We start from the raw sequence: 19,107 nt of genomic DNA on the forward strand, positions 1-19,107 counted from the left end.
AGATATTCAAGGGAGGTACAAGACAATCCAATCGGTGAACCGCTTACAGTTCTGGCACTTATTCCACCCACGTGATCAAACAAACTAGACAGGAAGTTGGTGAATCTCAAAGGTTGGGAAACCCCTTTCAGATTCGTGTGACGTTTTTCATACCCGTAATGAACTAAAGTGACAGTGGTTACAAATTATCTCATATATAATGGTTGAACCAATCTTCCAATATCAGTTCAGACTGATTTTGATCGGAGACAGCACTGTAGGCAAGTCGTCTATCCTGAGGTATTTCACGGACGGAAAGTTTGAAGAGCAGTGCGATCCCACGGTTGGGGTAGACTTCTATGCTCGTCTTATCGAGGTGAAACCTGGAATTCGGGTGAAACTCCAACTGTGGGACACAGCGGGTCAAGAACGATTTAGGTGAATTGTCTTTTATAAAGATTAGCTTCCATGTGGAACCAAAATAATTTATTCAATATGGCTTCTTCATTGATAATACAGTGGCGTGATGTTGCATCAAGCATCTCTCATGAACAAGGAGGTAGATAATTGTTGGCACCGGTATCGAATTTGAACGTGGGATTATTTGATATCTTTATCTATAAAAGAGTGTTGCCTTTGATGTATGTGAACTGCCACTGTCAAATATGAGCTGAAACATAATTATTACACAGAAATTGCTTAATATTTGAGAATGGACAGTGAATGTGTCTTAGTACCTATGCAGCGTGGGCTGCATTAGAAATTGGCACTGGTTCTGTAGTCCTTGCCAAACTGCCCAATAGTTAAGGTATCTTTAGAACTAGACATTTGCCATGTTTAAGGGTTTTGCTATATGTTGTCATTATGAGGACTAGTGGGCAAAACATGTTAGTTTCTACCGCTGCCAATTTCCTACCAAGTTCCCACTGAGACAGTGGTAACAAAAACCCTGCAAAACACTACTGATTATATGAAGAAAAGGCTGTGAATAATCCATTGTATGCTTTGTACAGTAGAGGGTTTAAAAATTGAAAGTGTAGCTAGTAAATTACACTGCAAAACGTCTCTCAGGTTTACTACTATAGTGTGTCATACAGACGCAGAGACATATATCCAATACCCCCCATGCAATTTAATAACGTTTGGCAAGTCTAGATTACTGCAGTATCAGGTAATGAAGAAAGTCTCTGGGCTCCTTTTTATTCCATTTCATAACTATAATTTAACAACTGTTTTTTTTCTGTAAAATATATTCATTTCAGAGACTAGATGTTAGTGTAAGTTCTACTATACAGGGCAACAATGCAGTTTACTACCAGGCACAGCTTACATAGCATTAATTGGCTCAGGCGGCCAACTGTGGCTCTCGCTTCACATATCTCACGCCTCTTTGATCCTTAGGATTAGTAGGGTTAGGGTAGGTTACCTCCAACTCTTATCCTTAGCCCTTGGATCCCCTTTCAGATCAAGCACCCCATTTACGATCATTAGGGCAAGGTATCCTCTTCTGGTCAGACACCCATTTATGATTCTAAGGGTTTGGTTTGTTGTTTTATGACGCACTCAGCAATATTCCAGCTGTATGACAGCAGTCTGTAAATAATCGTCTGGACCAGACAATCCAGTGATTTACATCATGAACATCGATCCACACAATTGATGACAAGCATCAACCAAGTCAGCGAGCCTGACCACCAGATCCCGTTAGTCGCCTTTTACGACAAGCATGGGTTGCTGAAGACCTATTCTACCCCGGATCTTCACGGGTCATCAGCGTAGTTGTGAACTGGCAGTGTTAGAAATTAATCTTGATCCGGATCTTCACGGGTCTGATTCTAAGGGCTGGGGACCACTTGCCAACCAAACACACATGTACGATCCTTAGGGTTAGCATGGTTACCGGGTAGATATGAGGTAGGGTATGGGTTTTCTATCTTATATAACAGTTTAATCCAAAATAATTTGAAGAAAATCCATATTTTTTTTATCAAGTTTCGCGAAGAAAATGACTACTGCACATTTTAAAGGTAAACAATAAGGTGCTGATCACTTGGTAGATGAACACTAGGTTTTTTGGTAGCGCCCATGTTCCTTTTATAAAGTGTTGTTGGCTAATTAGATATACTCATTAGCCTTGCTTAGCTTCAAGCTAGCAGTGTGAGATCAGTCCTCCAAGCAGCGCTAATTGAAATCTGAATAAGTGCACCAGTAAAGTGCACTGCTCCCAAGTTTGCCCTGATAATCATGGCAACTGATCGTTTGTTTGGTCTTTCAAAATGGGATTGGACAGTCAGTCTCTTGATATCTCAGTCAGCAAGTTCCTTCAGTTCAAGTATTTTTAGCATGTTTTAATGGGTTTTAATGTGCTAATGGACCCTCACTGTCCTCAACATGCTCAAAGCATCAAACACCTTTGTTTGTCCACTAGTTCAGTTAAATGATGTAGATGAGTCAGACAGTTAGTACACAGAGACAATGTCCCAAGTTTTACACCTCACAGTAATTTCAATGTTTCAATGGGTACAAGACCGTGGAGCAGAGACTCTCTTTAAGTTTATTGTAAATTTATGGCATTTAGTAAAAAATAGAGTCAGATAGCCGAACCTGTCTACACTTACAGCATTCTAGTTGTACCAAACTTTCACTGAAACTGATTTTTGATAGTCATACACCAAGATAATGGTTATCCAATGTTGGTTAGGGTATGCATGGTGTTCTTTACACCCCCTATACTATTAAAACTGTCATACTGTTCAGTGTAGTTCAAATTTTGTACACATAGAGTTTTTAAAGCAAGTTTTAAAAAAGATAACTGGTCGTTTTATTGTATTTGTAGCTTCGGGTGTGTACTGAGTAGGACCCGGGTACCCACAGGACTACCCAGACCAGTGGTTAGTCATGTGATATATTGTTTAATGATTAAAAATATCTAGAACTCTATGGTTACAGTACAAGTCACTAATGTTCGCATTTCTTTCTGACTAAACACCATTGCTTTGACCTTTATTGGTTTAAATAAAAATAACACTTAGGTCAACTTCAGCATGTTCAGTGTATGCATGACAAGATCGTTTTATACATATATTTAATTACATTTTACCAGGGCTACGCTCAACTATTTCCAATTGGACATTTTGTACCAAACTCTTGAGACCTGTAGCGGGTACCCAGGTTGGGTTGGGTAATTGCGGGTTGGGTATCCATGTAGTAAATTTGGACTCATCTGAGCCCTAGTAGCTTGGTTTTTATAATGTCCGTATATTTAAGTAATAATTGGTTTCACTGTTATATGTTGAGTATAGATTTTCAACACCAAGTTAGTTAATGCACATACTGTTTGCAGCATGATTTCTGTGAATCTGAGCAGCAAACAAACAGGCCACAATAAGTAAGCCAGTCAGCAAGGTCATCATCTCCCAGAGGCAAGGGAGTTAACTGACTTCAAAAGTCCAGTTTCCACCTTTGCCGAACTAGGCTGGAATTCCTGGGCTCGATCATAGCGCCACCAGTGGCTGTTACGAGTTATTGCCCATCTATGCCTCTCCTACGGACCAATCAGATTCCACCTCTCGTATCACTTGCATTTGCTTCAAACAAAATGACGGCGCCCAGTCAAGCTGATCTGGTTGATAGTCATGATCTATATTGTGATAAAATGGGTCTTACATCGCGAAATGCATCAAATCACTTGAGCACCTTGATTAAGAACATGAAAATATTTGGAAAATATCTGTTGACAATGATTTCGAGGTGCAAATGATTAGCAAATCCTGCAATCGACCGACATCTGCATGACAGTTTACGAACCAGATTTCGGTTTCGTTGCACTATTGTGATTGGACTATGCATAGATTCGTTAGTCCAGCCAAAACATAACTCCATAATACCAGCCTAGTTCGGCAAGGGTGGAAACTGGACTTTTATAGTCAGTTAACTCACTTGCATTGGGAAGATGCAAGGTCAGATTAATTATTATGGATCTATGCAAGTGTATAATAAATAGAACCAGGAACTCCCTGAATAGGTTGACAGATAACAGTTCTGTATGTTTGTTTGTTGTTTAACGCTGCACGCAGCAATATTCCAGCTCTATGACAGCGGTCTGTAAATAATAGAGTCTGGACCAGACAATCAAGTCATTGACATCATGAGCTTCGATCCACGCAATTGGGATACATAACATGCATCAACCAAGTCAGCGAGCCTGACCACCTGATCTTGTTAGTCACCTCTTACGACAAGCATAGTCGCCTTTTACAGCAAGCATGAAGACCTGTTCTACCCCGGACCTTCACGTGTGTTAGTAGTAGTTCAGGACTAGAACGCGATAAATGATATCACTGGTTAGGCAATGGTTTAGTGCACATGATCTTGATAGGACATAAGTTAGGTACACTTGAGAAGTCCTGTCATGTGTCATGCCTAAATACATGTATAATCTTATAGACACTGACAGTGATATCCATGACTGATATTACTATTAATAGAAGATCCATTGATCAATGTTGATAAACAGAATAGATTCAAGGGTAAGTAATGTGATTGATTGTAACACAAGAACAGACATGACAGATGTTACAGTTTGAAGATGTGTTTGCAGTCTAGTCATGAGTTGTGTAGAGGCATGTGTGAAACTGATACATTGTCTCTGCGTAATTAGTGCAATAATTCATTGCTTGACTAATATACATAATAAAATTTTAGTTATAAGTGGTGTTGATGACGTTGAAAGACCTCAATCAAACCTTGGACTGTCAATTGGCATTCGTTCTTTAATTCGAAACATGAATGCTATATTTGGTTTTGAAGCTCATTGTTGATGTCCATGGGTTAAACCATGCTCATTCACTTGCTCCAAAATGTGTTTCTCTTTTAAAATGGATGCATTTGTTTCTTCAGGTCCATCACACGGTCCTACTACCGCAATTCAGTGGGCGTGATGATCATCTATGATATAACGAAACGTAGCACGTTTGAGAACATAAAGGACTGGTATGAGGAATCTAAGATGCACATAGAGCCACAGAAGGCTGTTTACCTTGTGCTGGGCCACAAGTCCGACATGGAAGAACAACGCCAGGTCACAGCACGGGAAGGGAGACGTTTTGCTGAAATTCATGGACACAAGTTTTTGGAAACCTCAGCAAAATCTGGCAAAAATATTGAAGAATCCTTTGCGTTGCTTGCGCGGGACATATATCAGCAATTGGAGGATGGCCATATTAAACTGGAGGAAGGGTGGGATGGGGTGAAGCCTGGATTTTCTCGGCCGAAAGATAATCTGCATCTTCTTGAAGGCGATCCTGAGGGTGGTGGATGTTGTTGATGGAGTTACCTCCCTTAAGTCTTTCCATCAATTTATGTGCAATGGCTTGTTTAGACTTGGACCCACTATAGATATTGTAATAGTACACTACCATCAGCAGAAGTGCTACATATTGCTATCCAGTCAATTGTACCTTGGTGTTTCAACTATAGGTGTTGTTACTTATATGATATGTGACTCATGTTTCTTCTAAAGGCACCAAAGGGATTTAAGTAATGTAAGATAGTCTTCATTGTATTTGATGTACTTACTATTGGATTTGTAAGGACCTTTACTATAGATCTGTAGGTAACTGTCTCTGTATAACATGCAAATCCTTATCATCATCAAACTCCTGACATGACATAAGGATACATATATTATTTAAGACTGTTAAGGATTCTAATTTTAATCGAGTTTGGCATTTTGTGATGAAGAAAAAAGTTGGTTTGGTTGTCGGTGGGTTTCTACATTTATGAATGTGTTCTCATCATATGAAGCATAGAAGTACAAGTCTCGCCTTCTGTCTGCTCAAATTTGTTGTTTAAAAAATAAAAGAATTGGTTCTCAGGCAATGAATTCAGAAAATATAGTGCAGACGGGTGGTGGTGGTTTTTTTGTTGCTTGTTCAAACTCGTATGTAACCAAACCATTTGTGTACAATCAACCTGGGAAAGGGCCTCCCTACATAAACAAGCATGCAAACTCCTATTGCCACCATGGCGATAACACGAGATCGCATTGCTTTTTAAGTATTAGGATTTTTTTTATTTGATTTTGTTTGAAAAATGAAATAAAAAGAAAACATGCTACAGACTGATGAAGCGGGTGGTGTCTGAGAACCAAGGCTATTAATTTTTTTAGCCTTATTGGAAAATGATTATTTGGTGTTTTAAGTAATTCAATTTAGTATGCATTGTCTTCCAATCTGTACATCAGAGATGTTAAGATCTCTCAGAATCAGGTGGGGCAACACAGGAGAGATACAGTGGTGTAGAGTTATCTCCCTTTCACACTGACCAATGAACCCAAAGATCCAAATGTATATGATCAGTAGAATCTTTCAGATCCCTGAGGAAATAAAGTTAAAACATGAAATGTCATAGACAGTGATAGGTATAATGTGTTATATGGTAATTGTTATGAAGCCTTGCACGTGTACGTGGTGATGATATGGGAGACAAATGATGACGAAATGGGAGACCAATATGTCTTTCTCATCACCATGCTATCCCACCTATAGTACCACTTGGACTATATTACTGTCTGTGTTACAAAAGTGTTCTATCAATATAATCAGAAAATGTGTGTCATTTAGAATTTTGAAACACTTATTTACCATGCCTGACTGGTTTGTTGACGGTAATTACGTCCAGCTGTTCCATGTGTCTGGTTGTGTTCAGTCACACTAACAATTCACCTAGTGTTTCAGCTTCACTCTTTATTATCTAGTCAACCAGATAATGTGGAGAGGTTTCCATAGCAACTTTTCTGGGATAGACATGGCCAAGAGACTTAGTCTGAGGCTAGAAAAAAATCTAGTTGTTTTCTCACAAAATAAGGTTACTTCACATAAAGCACTAGTCTGAAATAAGGGTTGGACTAGTTGAATATGACCAATGGTATCTGGCCCTGCTTTTTAAACTTTGTTTAGATGAAACTTCCTGTTGAAATGGCCTGATTAGAACATTAACCATGGATCATGATGATTTTAACATGCTCATTTGAAATATTGGAACTTGTTAGAAAATTGGCATTAACACATTACAAGCTAAGAATTGAAGAATCTTTATTATTTTTTTGTTTTGCTTAATACTTTGTGCGTTTTTGATCTGCTCTATTGAATTTCAAGGTGTCTAACAAGCTTGTGAAACATGTAAGCACGTATAGCACCCTAGAGAACAGGATTCTGTAATGTCTCCACAATCTCATATTTTTAGTATTTTGTATTTAAGATTGAAGAATTCAACAGCAACGAATCTACAACTTTGAAAGTCAGTTTGCAATATAAGACAAAAAGAGTGACACAGTGTTTTGGAAATGCAGTAATCTGAAGGTTGCAGTAGAAAATGACAATCATTTTATAGTTGGCCGGTGGAATGTAGATCAACTTCTTGTTTTGATCAATTCAAAGGAATGATGTTTAGGTTTTGCTGGTTAGTTCTTGTTTGCTTTTCAAATTCCTTTTCCATTTTAAGAAACACATAGGTTCGTATGGACAGTTTTAACCCACCACTTAATTTTACATGGTATGTTAGAACAGGACATATTGGTTTTAGACTCATAAATGCAACGTGGTTAATATTATTTTTTCATAATCAAAACAAAACAAAAGAGATTTCAAATTTTAAGAATTCATTATTTTTGTATCCTAACCTGCTGACTGCTGTGGTTCACACACTCTTCTTGAGAACCGTACAGAAGTTGGTTTTCTATCCTAACAGTTTTATTTTGGTGAAAGTTTTCCCAAGTTTCTTACCAAAGATAATATCTTTATTTTTGAAGTAGCTAATGACCTGATCATTACTATGTGTAGTAGCATGATTAGCTTTAGACATCCAGTTGGTAAGCTACTGCTGACATTAAAATACCAGATAGCTTCTTTGAAGAGAGGCGCCATCAAATTTCCAAGCAAGATGATAAAATGCACATTATGGAGAACTTGAATAGATTTTCAGTTAATGATGTTTGCTACTTTACAGTTTCGAAGTCGGATATTCTAAAACTTTGATTGCAATATTGTCACGTGTATAAACCCACCCCATTGTAATTAGATAGCACAATCCTATGTACCTGTTTGTTCAGTTGGTTGATGAGGTAGGCCTATTGTTTTAGGTATGAACAGACAAGAACATGATTCTGACATGATCTCAATCATGTTGCTTCGTTTCAGCATGCTGTGACTGGCAGCAGGGGTGGGCCAGTGGGCAATGCAATGCAGTTCATGTGCTGCAGATGCCAGGATCAGCTGATAGTGGGTTTGAATCCCAGATTTGCCCTGATTATGATCCTTGGTCTGTCAGCACCAGACCCTTGCTTGTGGGTTCACATTACAACACAGCTACTCTTAGCTCTCCTCTAATTGCCATATTACATTTGTGGGTCATCTGTGTGCATTTTTATCCCGCATACTCCATGCTTGTTCTCAAAACTGGTATGATCTTGTGGCTTTTGTAGCTTCAGACTATTTCCTATTGTCAGTCACGAACTGTTCATGGCTTCAAATTACAAAACAGAACCATCATTCTCCTTCATTATTGACGTTTTCAAAAAGACATTAGTCAATTAAATTTGACAGAAGGATATAAAAGTTTCTTGAGATGGACCCATGACAAATGTGTCCCCCTTCTTGACTGCAGGTACTGGATATATATATTTATTATGTTGATCTGAACTCACAAAAACTGTTCATTTCCATGTATCTGAACTTCCCTTCATGTTTGGGCTTCTGACTCCACAATATAGACTAGAATATTTACAGGAACACTACCTTCATCTTTCTTCTTAGCCTTGTATCATGTAGGACTTTTGTTCTTTATGAATGTGTGTGCTATTCACCATTTTCTCCGAAATTTTTGTAGCTGGTTGCAGCGGTGGAGCTTGGTATGACTGCAAGGATACAATTTGATGCAGAGTTTGATAGTGACCAGGCATTGCAGTGTGTGATGGAGGGTGTATGTGTGATGATGATGATGATGATGATGATGATGATGATGACGACGATGAATAGCTTGTGATGATGGCAGATAAGGAGTATGTGCAAGTCTTGTGTATGGGCTGTATATTATCACTTCATATGTGTTGTCTGTTACCATGGTTACTGTGGATCTGTAGCTCACCTAGCATGACTTCGTTAATAGAACATACTTGAAATCTTGATCCCACTTGATGCATTGTCTTCCACTGTGTTCATCAAAGATCTAAATGACATCTTTATTTCTACAAATTTCAAGGTCTGAGTAATAACTCACTTAATTGTTCTTGATTGTTGTTTTCTAGGTTGCTGTGTGTTAATTAAAAACTGATAAAGCTAATTCCTGCAAGGTACCATATCCAAAATATTTTTAGATAAATAGGTCACATAACCTCTTCCCGAGGCAAGGGAGTTAACTGACTGTAAGAGTCCTGTTTCCACCCTTTCCGAACTAGGCTTAAGTTTCTGGGCTCGGTCGTAGCCCCACCAGTGGCTATTACGCAATTATATCTCTTCTATATCCCTCCTATTGATGAATCCGATCATCTCTCATATATCACTTGCATTTACTTCAAATAAAATGACGTTTCCTAGTGAAGACAGTCTGATGAAGTTGTGGGATAGCCTTGTGGTTAAAGCGTTCGCTCTTCACGCCGATGGCCCAGGTTCAATTCCCCACTGGTTACAATGTGTGAAGCCCCACCTGGATATTACTGGGATATTGCTCAAAGCGGCGTAAGACCATACTCACTCACATAGGGATGACAGGATGGACACGAGAGACCCAGAAACGCAATCATCTAGATTTTAGCAGTTTGCATCATTTATTACTTTATTACCTGAAATATTATTTCAACACACATTCTCCTGCTTTGAACATATTGGCATTAAGTTTATCCTGTCGAAGTAAGCAGGGCAGGGCAATGAAGGAGTATAAGTTCTTATCCATGAAAATGTTTTGGTCGTGTTCTAGAACTTCTAAATGCCAATCAAACATTTACACAGCTCGTAGTGTTCAATGGAGGTTTTTAGGTGAGTTACATGTTCACAATATATTACATGTATGTTGTCTTGGAACAGCTCCATCTACAGTCCCGGCTGTAACTCTCTTTTTTTGTGTGCATGCAGTAGGAGGTGCAAGACATGGATGCTTGTGTCAGTATTACTTCAGTGAGCTTGTTTCAGGAGCATGCGAGTTGATTTTGTTTCATATTGAGCAAATGTTTGATTGGATTTGCTTTCATTATCTTGCACTTTTTCAGTGTACACATGCTGCTGTAAGCTTTCTTTTTTGTAAGGGTTAACAGAAAAAAATCACTGAGGGTTATGGCGGTTCTAAGATCAGGGGGGCGGTCGGGTAGCCTAGTGGTTAAAGCATTCGCTCGTCACGCCGACAACCCGGGTTCGATTCCCGACATGGGTACAATGTGTGAAGCCCATTTCTGGTGTTCCCCGCCGTGATATTGCTGGAATAATGCTAAAAGCGTACTCACTCACTCTAAGATCAGGTCAGTACGTCATGATTTACACTTTAGGCTTTTCCTCATCTGAATATCAAGAAACGGCTTAACCATGTAAATGTAGGCAAATACAGCTGAAAGAGTTTCTTTAACTATAGAAGGACAATGTGTGACAATGTCTTATGCAAATTTAGTGAATCGGTGCATGTTTTTTTGTATACACTAGAATAAGTGTACTTATGCTTCTTTGCAATCTTTGGAAACAAGAATGATTTATGCTTCAAGAAATAACATAACCAAGCCTGCCAGATTAAAAATGCTTCAAGTATTCAACATGTGAGAAAGACTGTTGACATATTGCAACAATGTGTAGATGTGGCTAATTATTATATTAGGTGTTGTAACTGTTACAGTTGGCTGTACTGTCTAACTCAAACAATACCCCAGAGTTGTACTCAGACATGGTTGCTGGAGTGTGTTGTGTTGATGGCGGTGTGTTGATGATATCTGTGTGTGACGTGTAGTGTGGCCTGCCAATGGTAAACAAACCGTTGGGTGAAATTACATGTAGTAAAACACTGGTGAAGAGGGATGGAAATCAGCGCCTTTATGTTGATTGGTTTTCACTATCACTACATATATGTAACCAAATATTTCACATGCCAAAATTACTGTGCGTGTATATGATGCTTGTTGTGGTATGTGCAGGCTGAGTGTTGGTAGGCACGTAATTTGATACGGTGTATGTCTATTCAACATTCATGATTTGACAGATTTGTATGTTTTCTGTACAATATCTTAGTGGGCATGATTGTAGTGGTGTGATGCTGTCATAGTGTGATACGGCTCACAATATTCCAGTGTTGCACAATGTCCAATAAACAATGTGATCGTTCTGCATGGACACTTTAGTAAAGGATACATGTAAATTTGAGTGCTACTTCATTGCTACTTCATTGCAAGTCTCTGGTTAGTTAGGTTTAATTACATATTTGCATTCAATTTCATAAATCAAATTTCAAGGTTTGCGTTTTGATGAATGTATACGATGTCTGTATTTTATTATGCTACAGTGCTGTTACTGCGAGGTTTGATTGTGATTCTTGGTACACTGCAAGATACTTGTCTGACATATTTGTTTAATATTTACACACAACAGAGGGACAAAGCTGAAAAACAGTACAAATAAGGAATTTATTAAATACACCCCCCACCCTCCTTGAATAATTATGAGTCAAGTGATAGTGGCAGCCGAAAAGAATGGCCCCTTTGTTTCCAAAATGGCGGATGGTATCCTGTATACTGCAGTCTGATTTTATTATGAATTGGTAGAATCACATTGATATTGTAGATTGAATCAAGAACTGAATGGCAATGAATTAATGAAGCATTTCACCTCTATTATATATGACATGATAATAATCATTTATGATGTTAATGAATCAGGGTCGATAAGTTACATATCGGTTTTGACTGATATCTTGCAGATTATATCATTAGAACCAAGTTCAGCATATTATGTGAATCACTCATTTATGTTTCACGTATCACACACTTGCCATGTTTCACCTAGCTGTGAAAATGTTTAGCAAATATTTAGTAACCATGATAACCAATTTAAGATTATGAACTAAAACAACATTTTTTCCCAGTGTTTGGAAATATGGAATAATGTATTAACATCAATTGTTAAAAGATATATATTTATTATAATAGCTGAAACAAATTATTGGATTAAATACATGCACCATGACATCAATTATCATTCTGTATATATGATTTTCAGATGTTGATATGTTGTTGCTTTTGTTGTATAAATTCTTTATTACCAAAGCATAGTATAGTTAAATTCCATGGCATTGGTGTTTTGTTATCTCCTGGCTTGTCTGAATATGTATGTATTGCAAAGGTGGACACTAATATCGATTGCATATGTATGTATTGTAAAGGTGAACACTAATATCAGATGCATATGTATGTATTGTAAAGGTGAACACTAATATTGACTGCATATGTATCTATTGTAAAGGTGAACACTAATATCAGTTATGTATGTATTGTAAAGGTGAACACTAATATCAATTACATATGTATGTATTGTAAAGGTGAACACTAATATCAATTACATATGTATGTATTGTAAAGGCGAACACTAATATCAATTGCATATGTATGTATTGTAAAGGTGAACACTAATATCAATTACATATGTATGTATTGCAACAGTAAACATTAATATCAATTGCATATGTATGTATTGTAAAGGTGAACACTAATATCGATTGCATATGTATGCATTGTAAAGGTGAACACTAATATTGATTGCATATGTATGCATTGCAAAGGTGAACACTAATATCGATTGCATATGTATGTATTGTAAAGGTGAACACTAATATCAGATGCATATGTATGTATTGTAAAGGTGAACACTAATATTGACTGCATATGTATCTATTGTAAAGGTGAACACTAATATCAGTTATGTATGTATTGTAAAGGTGAACACTAATATCAATTACATATGTATGTATTGTAAAGGTGAACACTAATATCAATTACATATGTATGTATTGTAAAGGCGAACACTAATATCAATTGCATATGTATGTATTGTAAAGGTGAACACTAATATCAATTACATATGTATGTATTGCAACGGTAAACATTAATATCAATTGCATATGTATGTATTGTAAAGGTGAACACTAATATCGATTGCATATGTATGCATTGCAAAGGTGAACACTAATATCGATTACATATGTATGTATTGTAAAGGTGAACACTAATCTCATTTGCATATGTATGTATTGTAAAGGTGAACACTAATACCGATTGCATATGTATGTATTGTAAAGGTGAACACTAATACCGATTGCATATGTATGTATTGTAAAGATGAACACTAATATCGATTACATATGTAGGTATTGTAACATACATAGGTGAACATTAATATTAATTACATTTCTAAGTGGTTATGGATTGTACCTCTTGTTTCAAGGATTTTGTTATTTTGTTAAATCAAAATAATTTCATATCTTCAAATAAGTACTTGGATGTATTTAGACCAGATTCCTGGTGAAGGTTAATATTTCCATTTTTATTGTACATTTATGTACATGTATGGCTGATGGATGCATTTTAGCAGAGCTTAATGTTGTTGAGTTTTACCATTTTACTTTTATTGAACAACAACACTTCTTTGTGGAGCTTTGAACAAGCTGACATATCGGAGGCAAGAAGACAATAGGTGTTTCTACCTTAGTTTGGGATGCTTCTTGTAGAATAGTTTGATTGGTTAATCACCTAAAACACATCAAATGTTGATGCCAGTGAAAATGACTTGTGCTATGGCTAGAAGATCTTACTTGAATGATACTCAGTTCTTGCAGTACAATGGTTTTATTAGTTTTTTGATGATTTATTGTTTTGTTTTTTATTTACATTATTGATTTGAAATTGTCCTTCAAAACTCAGCCAATTCAGTGAGTAATATACTTAAGGAAGAACTAGGGTCAAGTGACAATCCTTGCAAGATTGCCTCAATTCATTCTAAGCCCCCTTTGTCTGCAAATTTAAACATATGATATATGTCAACCAGGTAGTTAATGATTTTCCCACTGACAGTGTCTCAGTTTCACACAGTTCTCTCACACACCATTTTGTCCTTGAACTTCATGATGTAGATCAATCTAGCAGTTAATGTCACTGATTACACAGAGACAATGTTTTGATCTCTTACACTGCACTAATTATGTTTAGATCTGGACTGAAGGGCACCAGACAGTGAAGCATGACACCCCACCTCACCACACCCCACCCCACAAATCTAGTGTTTTGTGACTACATTTATTTTTCCAAACCTCACCTGAATAACTTGTATAACAATATTATTTGTGACATTATTTCTATATTGGTGCAGCTTATTGAACAAATGAAAATCTGTTGCTGTCCCAGGAAGCAGTGACACCTGAGCTTAATGTGACAAATGAAAAATAGAGAAACATTTTTACCAAGGTTAAAGTTCATTTCCCTGCTTTCATCATGGAATTGTGACGTTGAGTTTACACCATGACATATAACAGAGGTGGCAAGGATCGAAACACGTCCAAGATTAACAAGACACTTTGATTTTTCACAACCAGGTGACTGTGTTAAGCACAGCCTCAATCAGCCTCAATAAAACTACAATATTTTGTTTGTGTTAATTTACGAGGAAGTTCATTGTTCTTTCGGATTAAATTAAATATTACGTTATCTCAGTGACAAAACAGTGCAGTATGTGTGCTGTGGTATTCTGATTGCATTGTTTAATGGTTTTCTGTGTAGTTATTTGGAAACAAGAATATTCTTAATTGCTAAATGTATTGGATTTCAACTGTAAAGAATTTGCATTCTACCAAACACACACCTCAATATATCACACATGTATCAATACCCACAGCTCTCTCTATATTACATGTATATCCATATCCACAAGTGTGTGTATCACATGTATATCTGGTACTGTTGTGTGGTGGCCAGTATCTTTCAGTTGCTACTTGCCATATGCATACCTGTCTGTTAATATGTGTTGTAAGTGCAATATCATTATTGTTTTAAATGCAGCCAGTGGTTTTTGGTTGCCTGTTGCAGTTGTAAACACTGGTATGCACTATAGTGTTGATAATAATAAAGACATTCATGCAGTCTACCTCCATCATGTTGTCTTTCCCCATATATGACCCTCTCTTGTCCAGGGTACGTTTATCATGAATATCAGAAAAGAGATGAATTAGTTCATCATGGTTATTGGTGTGAATGAGTACCACAGTCAGCAGTATTCCAGGTATATTGCAGCGGCCTGTAACCGGATGGAGGTGGTGCAAACCGATTATTTATTATAGTATGAGAAACCATTAATAATATGGCACGAATAGGATTTTGATTTTCAGTTATTTCAATTTAAGCAACGTTTCTTGGTTGTCTTGCTTTCTGACAGTCTCCATCCTTTCTCATGATATAAATGTTCAAGTGAAGTGCTATGGAAGGCCAGCAACTGGTCTTGCTGCTTGTAACTTTGTTTGTTTGTGGTTTAAGGCTGCACTCAGGAATATTCCAACTATATGACGGTGGTCTGTAAATAATAGAGTCTGGACCAGACACTCCAGTAATTGGCACCATGAGCATCGATCCACGCAATTGGGATCGATGACATGCATCAACCAAGTCAGCGAGCCTGACCACCCGATCCCGTCAGTCGCCACTTACGACAAGCATAGTCGGCTTTTAGGGCAAGCATGGGTTGCTGAAGACCTCTTCTACCCCGGATCTTCACACGTCTGCTTGTAACCGTTCTGCTTGTTCGCTCCATTTGATCGCACACCAAGCTTCACACATTAGAGAACATGTAGATGATGGCACTTCCTGTGTGTTTACATACGTTTCATGTGACACAGTTTGACAGTGTAACTCCCAAGATAATTTTCTTTTATTAAGATTAATTTCGTGTTCTCAATGTATTCTTATAATTATGATATATGATAAAGCTGTGTGTCGTTTGAAACAAATCGTAATTAGCATCATGCAATTATGGCCTACAATTAAAAAAAAAAAAGACCAAACACTGATCTCAGTTGGGCGCCAGACATGAATGCCCTGGGCTTTGATAAAATTACCGAAACAAAATACATTTGACAAATCATGTACCAATATACTTGCTGAATCGATCCCGAGACTTCGTGACGAGTGAAGCTGTCGTTCCAATGGCAGATGTTAGAGAACGTAGGCGACAATCGTGTATGAGTGACATGAACCATTACTGAATATGATTATATGTCGAGAAAATACTTTGGCCCATACCATAAGAATTCATTATACTGATATGCGCACTTGGTGTTTGTGGTCGTCCAACCAGTAAGCTATCTTTGTTGGCCTTTACATTGCCGTAACATCACAATTATAATCTCCATCGCTGAACCGAAAACCGATTGCCCACAGTTCGTTAAACCCACGGTGCACGTTCTAGTGATGTCCCCACCAAGCTGTTGCAGAGAAATTGTCATCGAAACGACACGACCTCGTTCAGTCATGCAAATCCGCCATTTTAGAACCAGATTCATATGGAATATATGCATGAACCAATCCATGGACGTGCTTCTGATCTACCAAGTTGCATGGATAAAACTGAGACGCCCATCTTCAAGTGCTCTATCACCATCTGGGAAACTGCAATAACCTGTTTTGTTTGTACATGAGACGATGTGTCACACAAATATACTACTATATACTATCGACATTTGGCTTCTCGACAAGAACTACATGACCAATTACAATCACCAGGAAGGCGCTATCATGGATCAACTACTAGTTAATGGTGATATGCCTACCAAAGAACGAGTTTATCTATTCCCCCAAGTTATGTGTGGTTGTTAAGACACTGATGTTTGTATGACATCTAACCCTTGTCGGGTTTGTGCCAAACGGAACACCACACAGTGTGTCGGTTGTTGTAATTACCATATGATAATGACTTTCAGATGATGACAACATGTATTAGATATATAAAGCCACAGTATACACATATTTTATATCACACCGTGGTGTTATTTCTTCAAACACTCTAAATCCATGTGTTCTAATACTGAACATTGGACGCCTCCACACGTTCTGCCACAGAACACGAATGTTCAAATTCGTGCTGCACGTGTTCTATTGATGAACGTCTGTGATCTGTTGTAGAACCCACGTGTTCTTTCCTGGGAGACGTCCATGCACATTAGCAGAGATAATTTAATGAATACTGATAGATAAATTTTAATTCAACCATATATTTGTGTTTTCGGAATATCTATTTTTTAAGAAAAGATCTCGAGGCTGATAGTTTGGTAAGTCGAACAGAAAATGTACATAAGAAGGGTGATATATTGAGTTTGATGAATAATAAATAGTTTATAAACCGGGCATACTTTGTTTTAATAACTCACATGTAGCCTGGCTAAATAAAACAAAAAATCATTATTGAAATACAGCTCATTGGTAATACAAGGAAATAACTTGCCTGCATTACGGGACATTCACATGCATCAGAACCCTGTCATTCTATTGGCTAATTTTACCTTGGGTATTTATGCGTGCTATGGAACATATACGGACAACTTGCTGAACAAATGTGTTCTCTGCCTGAATATAAAATAATAAGCAGTACACTTATGTTATAAGCGTGTTCCATAAACAGAACATTGGCGTTCCGTTTTTCTAAGTAGCATTCAAAGCTGCCGGTGCCCTGTGAACCACATCCGTTATGTGAGAAAACTGGCGTGACGTCGCATTTATTTGGCGCTACAATTATTATTACGATACTATTATTTAAGCTTCAGGTATATCGCTGATCTGATATCGTTCAATAACCATCAACCAGCCAATTCCCTTCCACTGATTTATCCACCTGAACTAGAAATAAAGGAGACCAGTGAGAAAGTCTCATCTGTTTCATATTTAGTTATATGCACAAAGATTCAGAGTAACAAAACACTCTCCACAAGACTGTATGACAAGAGGGATGACTTCAACTTTCCATTAGTCAAGTTTCCTTCATGTCGAGCAATATTCCAGCAGCTCCAGCCTTTGGTGTTTAAATTTCACAACTTATGAGATACAATTGAGCATGCTCTTTCTACCAAGATTTCAAAGATTGCATACGCCTCCTGATCAGAAATTGTTTGATCAAGGTTACAACATTCAAGGCCTCAGTAAAGCTTTCAAAATGTTTTATTGTAAAAATGTGGAGGACATTTCCAAACTTGACGCATCAGCGACAAACATGATTTCCGATGCAATTCCCTATTTTGACTTGTACCATGTGTCCCCGTGTTTTTTCAGGTGAACAATTGACTTGACTTTGGATGTGTTTGTGACGGGTGCCACAGGTGGGGCAGGGCACGCTCACCTTTTCGCGAACACCTGGTGTCATTACTATTTGATAGCGATTCATAAACACATTCTTATGATATAGTCGGAATCGTACAATCGACTCTTTATGCAGAGATTTCTATTGGATATGGAAAGGGTTTTGTTTCTTTATTTATTATCATCTAAGGGGTATCTGTGGTAAGTATCAATCTAGGAACACTTTTGTTAATCCTAACCTAACGTTGTGTAATATTTCGGTGATACAATCATATGATATCACATACGAAGTCAAACCTGGTCCATGCGAAACGCATAGCAGACGACATATTCGGTCATTGCATGTTACACATGTATTATTTGCAAATTGTGATATGAAATCCCAATCCAATTTGCACAAGACCATTTGAAAGTTTCCGGAATGATGTTCAAGTAAATGAATATATACTTCAGGTTCTATATGACTCCATGAAGACTGATGTTCTTCTGTGTACGTACAAGGAGGGCTGCATGCAACAAATCTTTATTTGGGATCCGAGGGCATGAGTAGCCACGAGTAGTGTAAGTATGTACTGTTTGTTTGTTTGTTGGTTTGTTGTTTAACGCGACACTTAGCAATATTCCAGGTATATGACGGCGGTCTGTAAATAATCGAGTCAGACAATCCAGTAATTGATATCATGAGCATCAATCTACGCAATTGGGATACAATGTCATGCATCAGCAAAGTCAGCGAGTCTGACCACCCGATCAAGCATAGTCGCCTTTTACGGCAA

General features: G+C 37.6%; 1 protein-coding gene across 1 annotated transcript; it reads left to right on the plus strand.

Moving 5' to 3' along the window:
• Positions 1-79: 79 nt before the first annotated feature.
• LOC124137110 (ras-related protein Rab-39B-like) lies at positions 80-15,135 on the plus strand. The gene is made up of 2 exons (XM_046503279.2): positions 80-417; positions 4,879-15,135. The coding sequence occupies exons 1-2, from the start codon at positions 200-202 to the stop codon at positions 5,303-5,305; spliced, it is 645 nt and encodes a 214-aa protein (XP_046359235.1). The 5' UTR covers positions 80-199; the 3' UTR covers positions 5,306-15,135.
• Positions 15,136-19,107: the final 3,972 nt, after the last annotated feature.

Source organism: Haliotis rufescens, unplaced genomic scaffold, assembly GCF_023055435.1.
Source record: "Haliotis rufescens isolate VD_foot unplaced genomic scaffold, xgHalRufe1.0.p SCAF_5, whole genome shotgun sequence".
Taxonomy (NCBI): domain Eukaryota; kingdom Metazoa; phylum Mollusca; class Gastropoda; order Lepetellida; family Haliotidae; genus Haliotis; species Haliotis rufescens.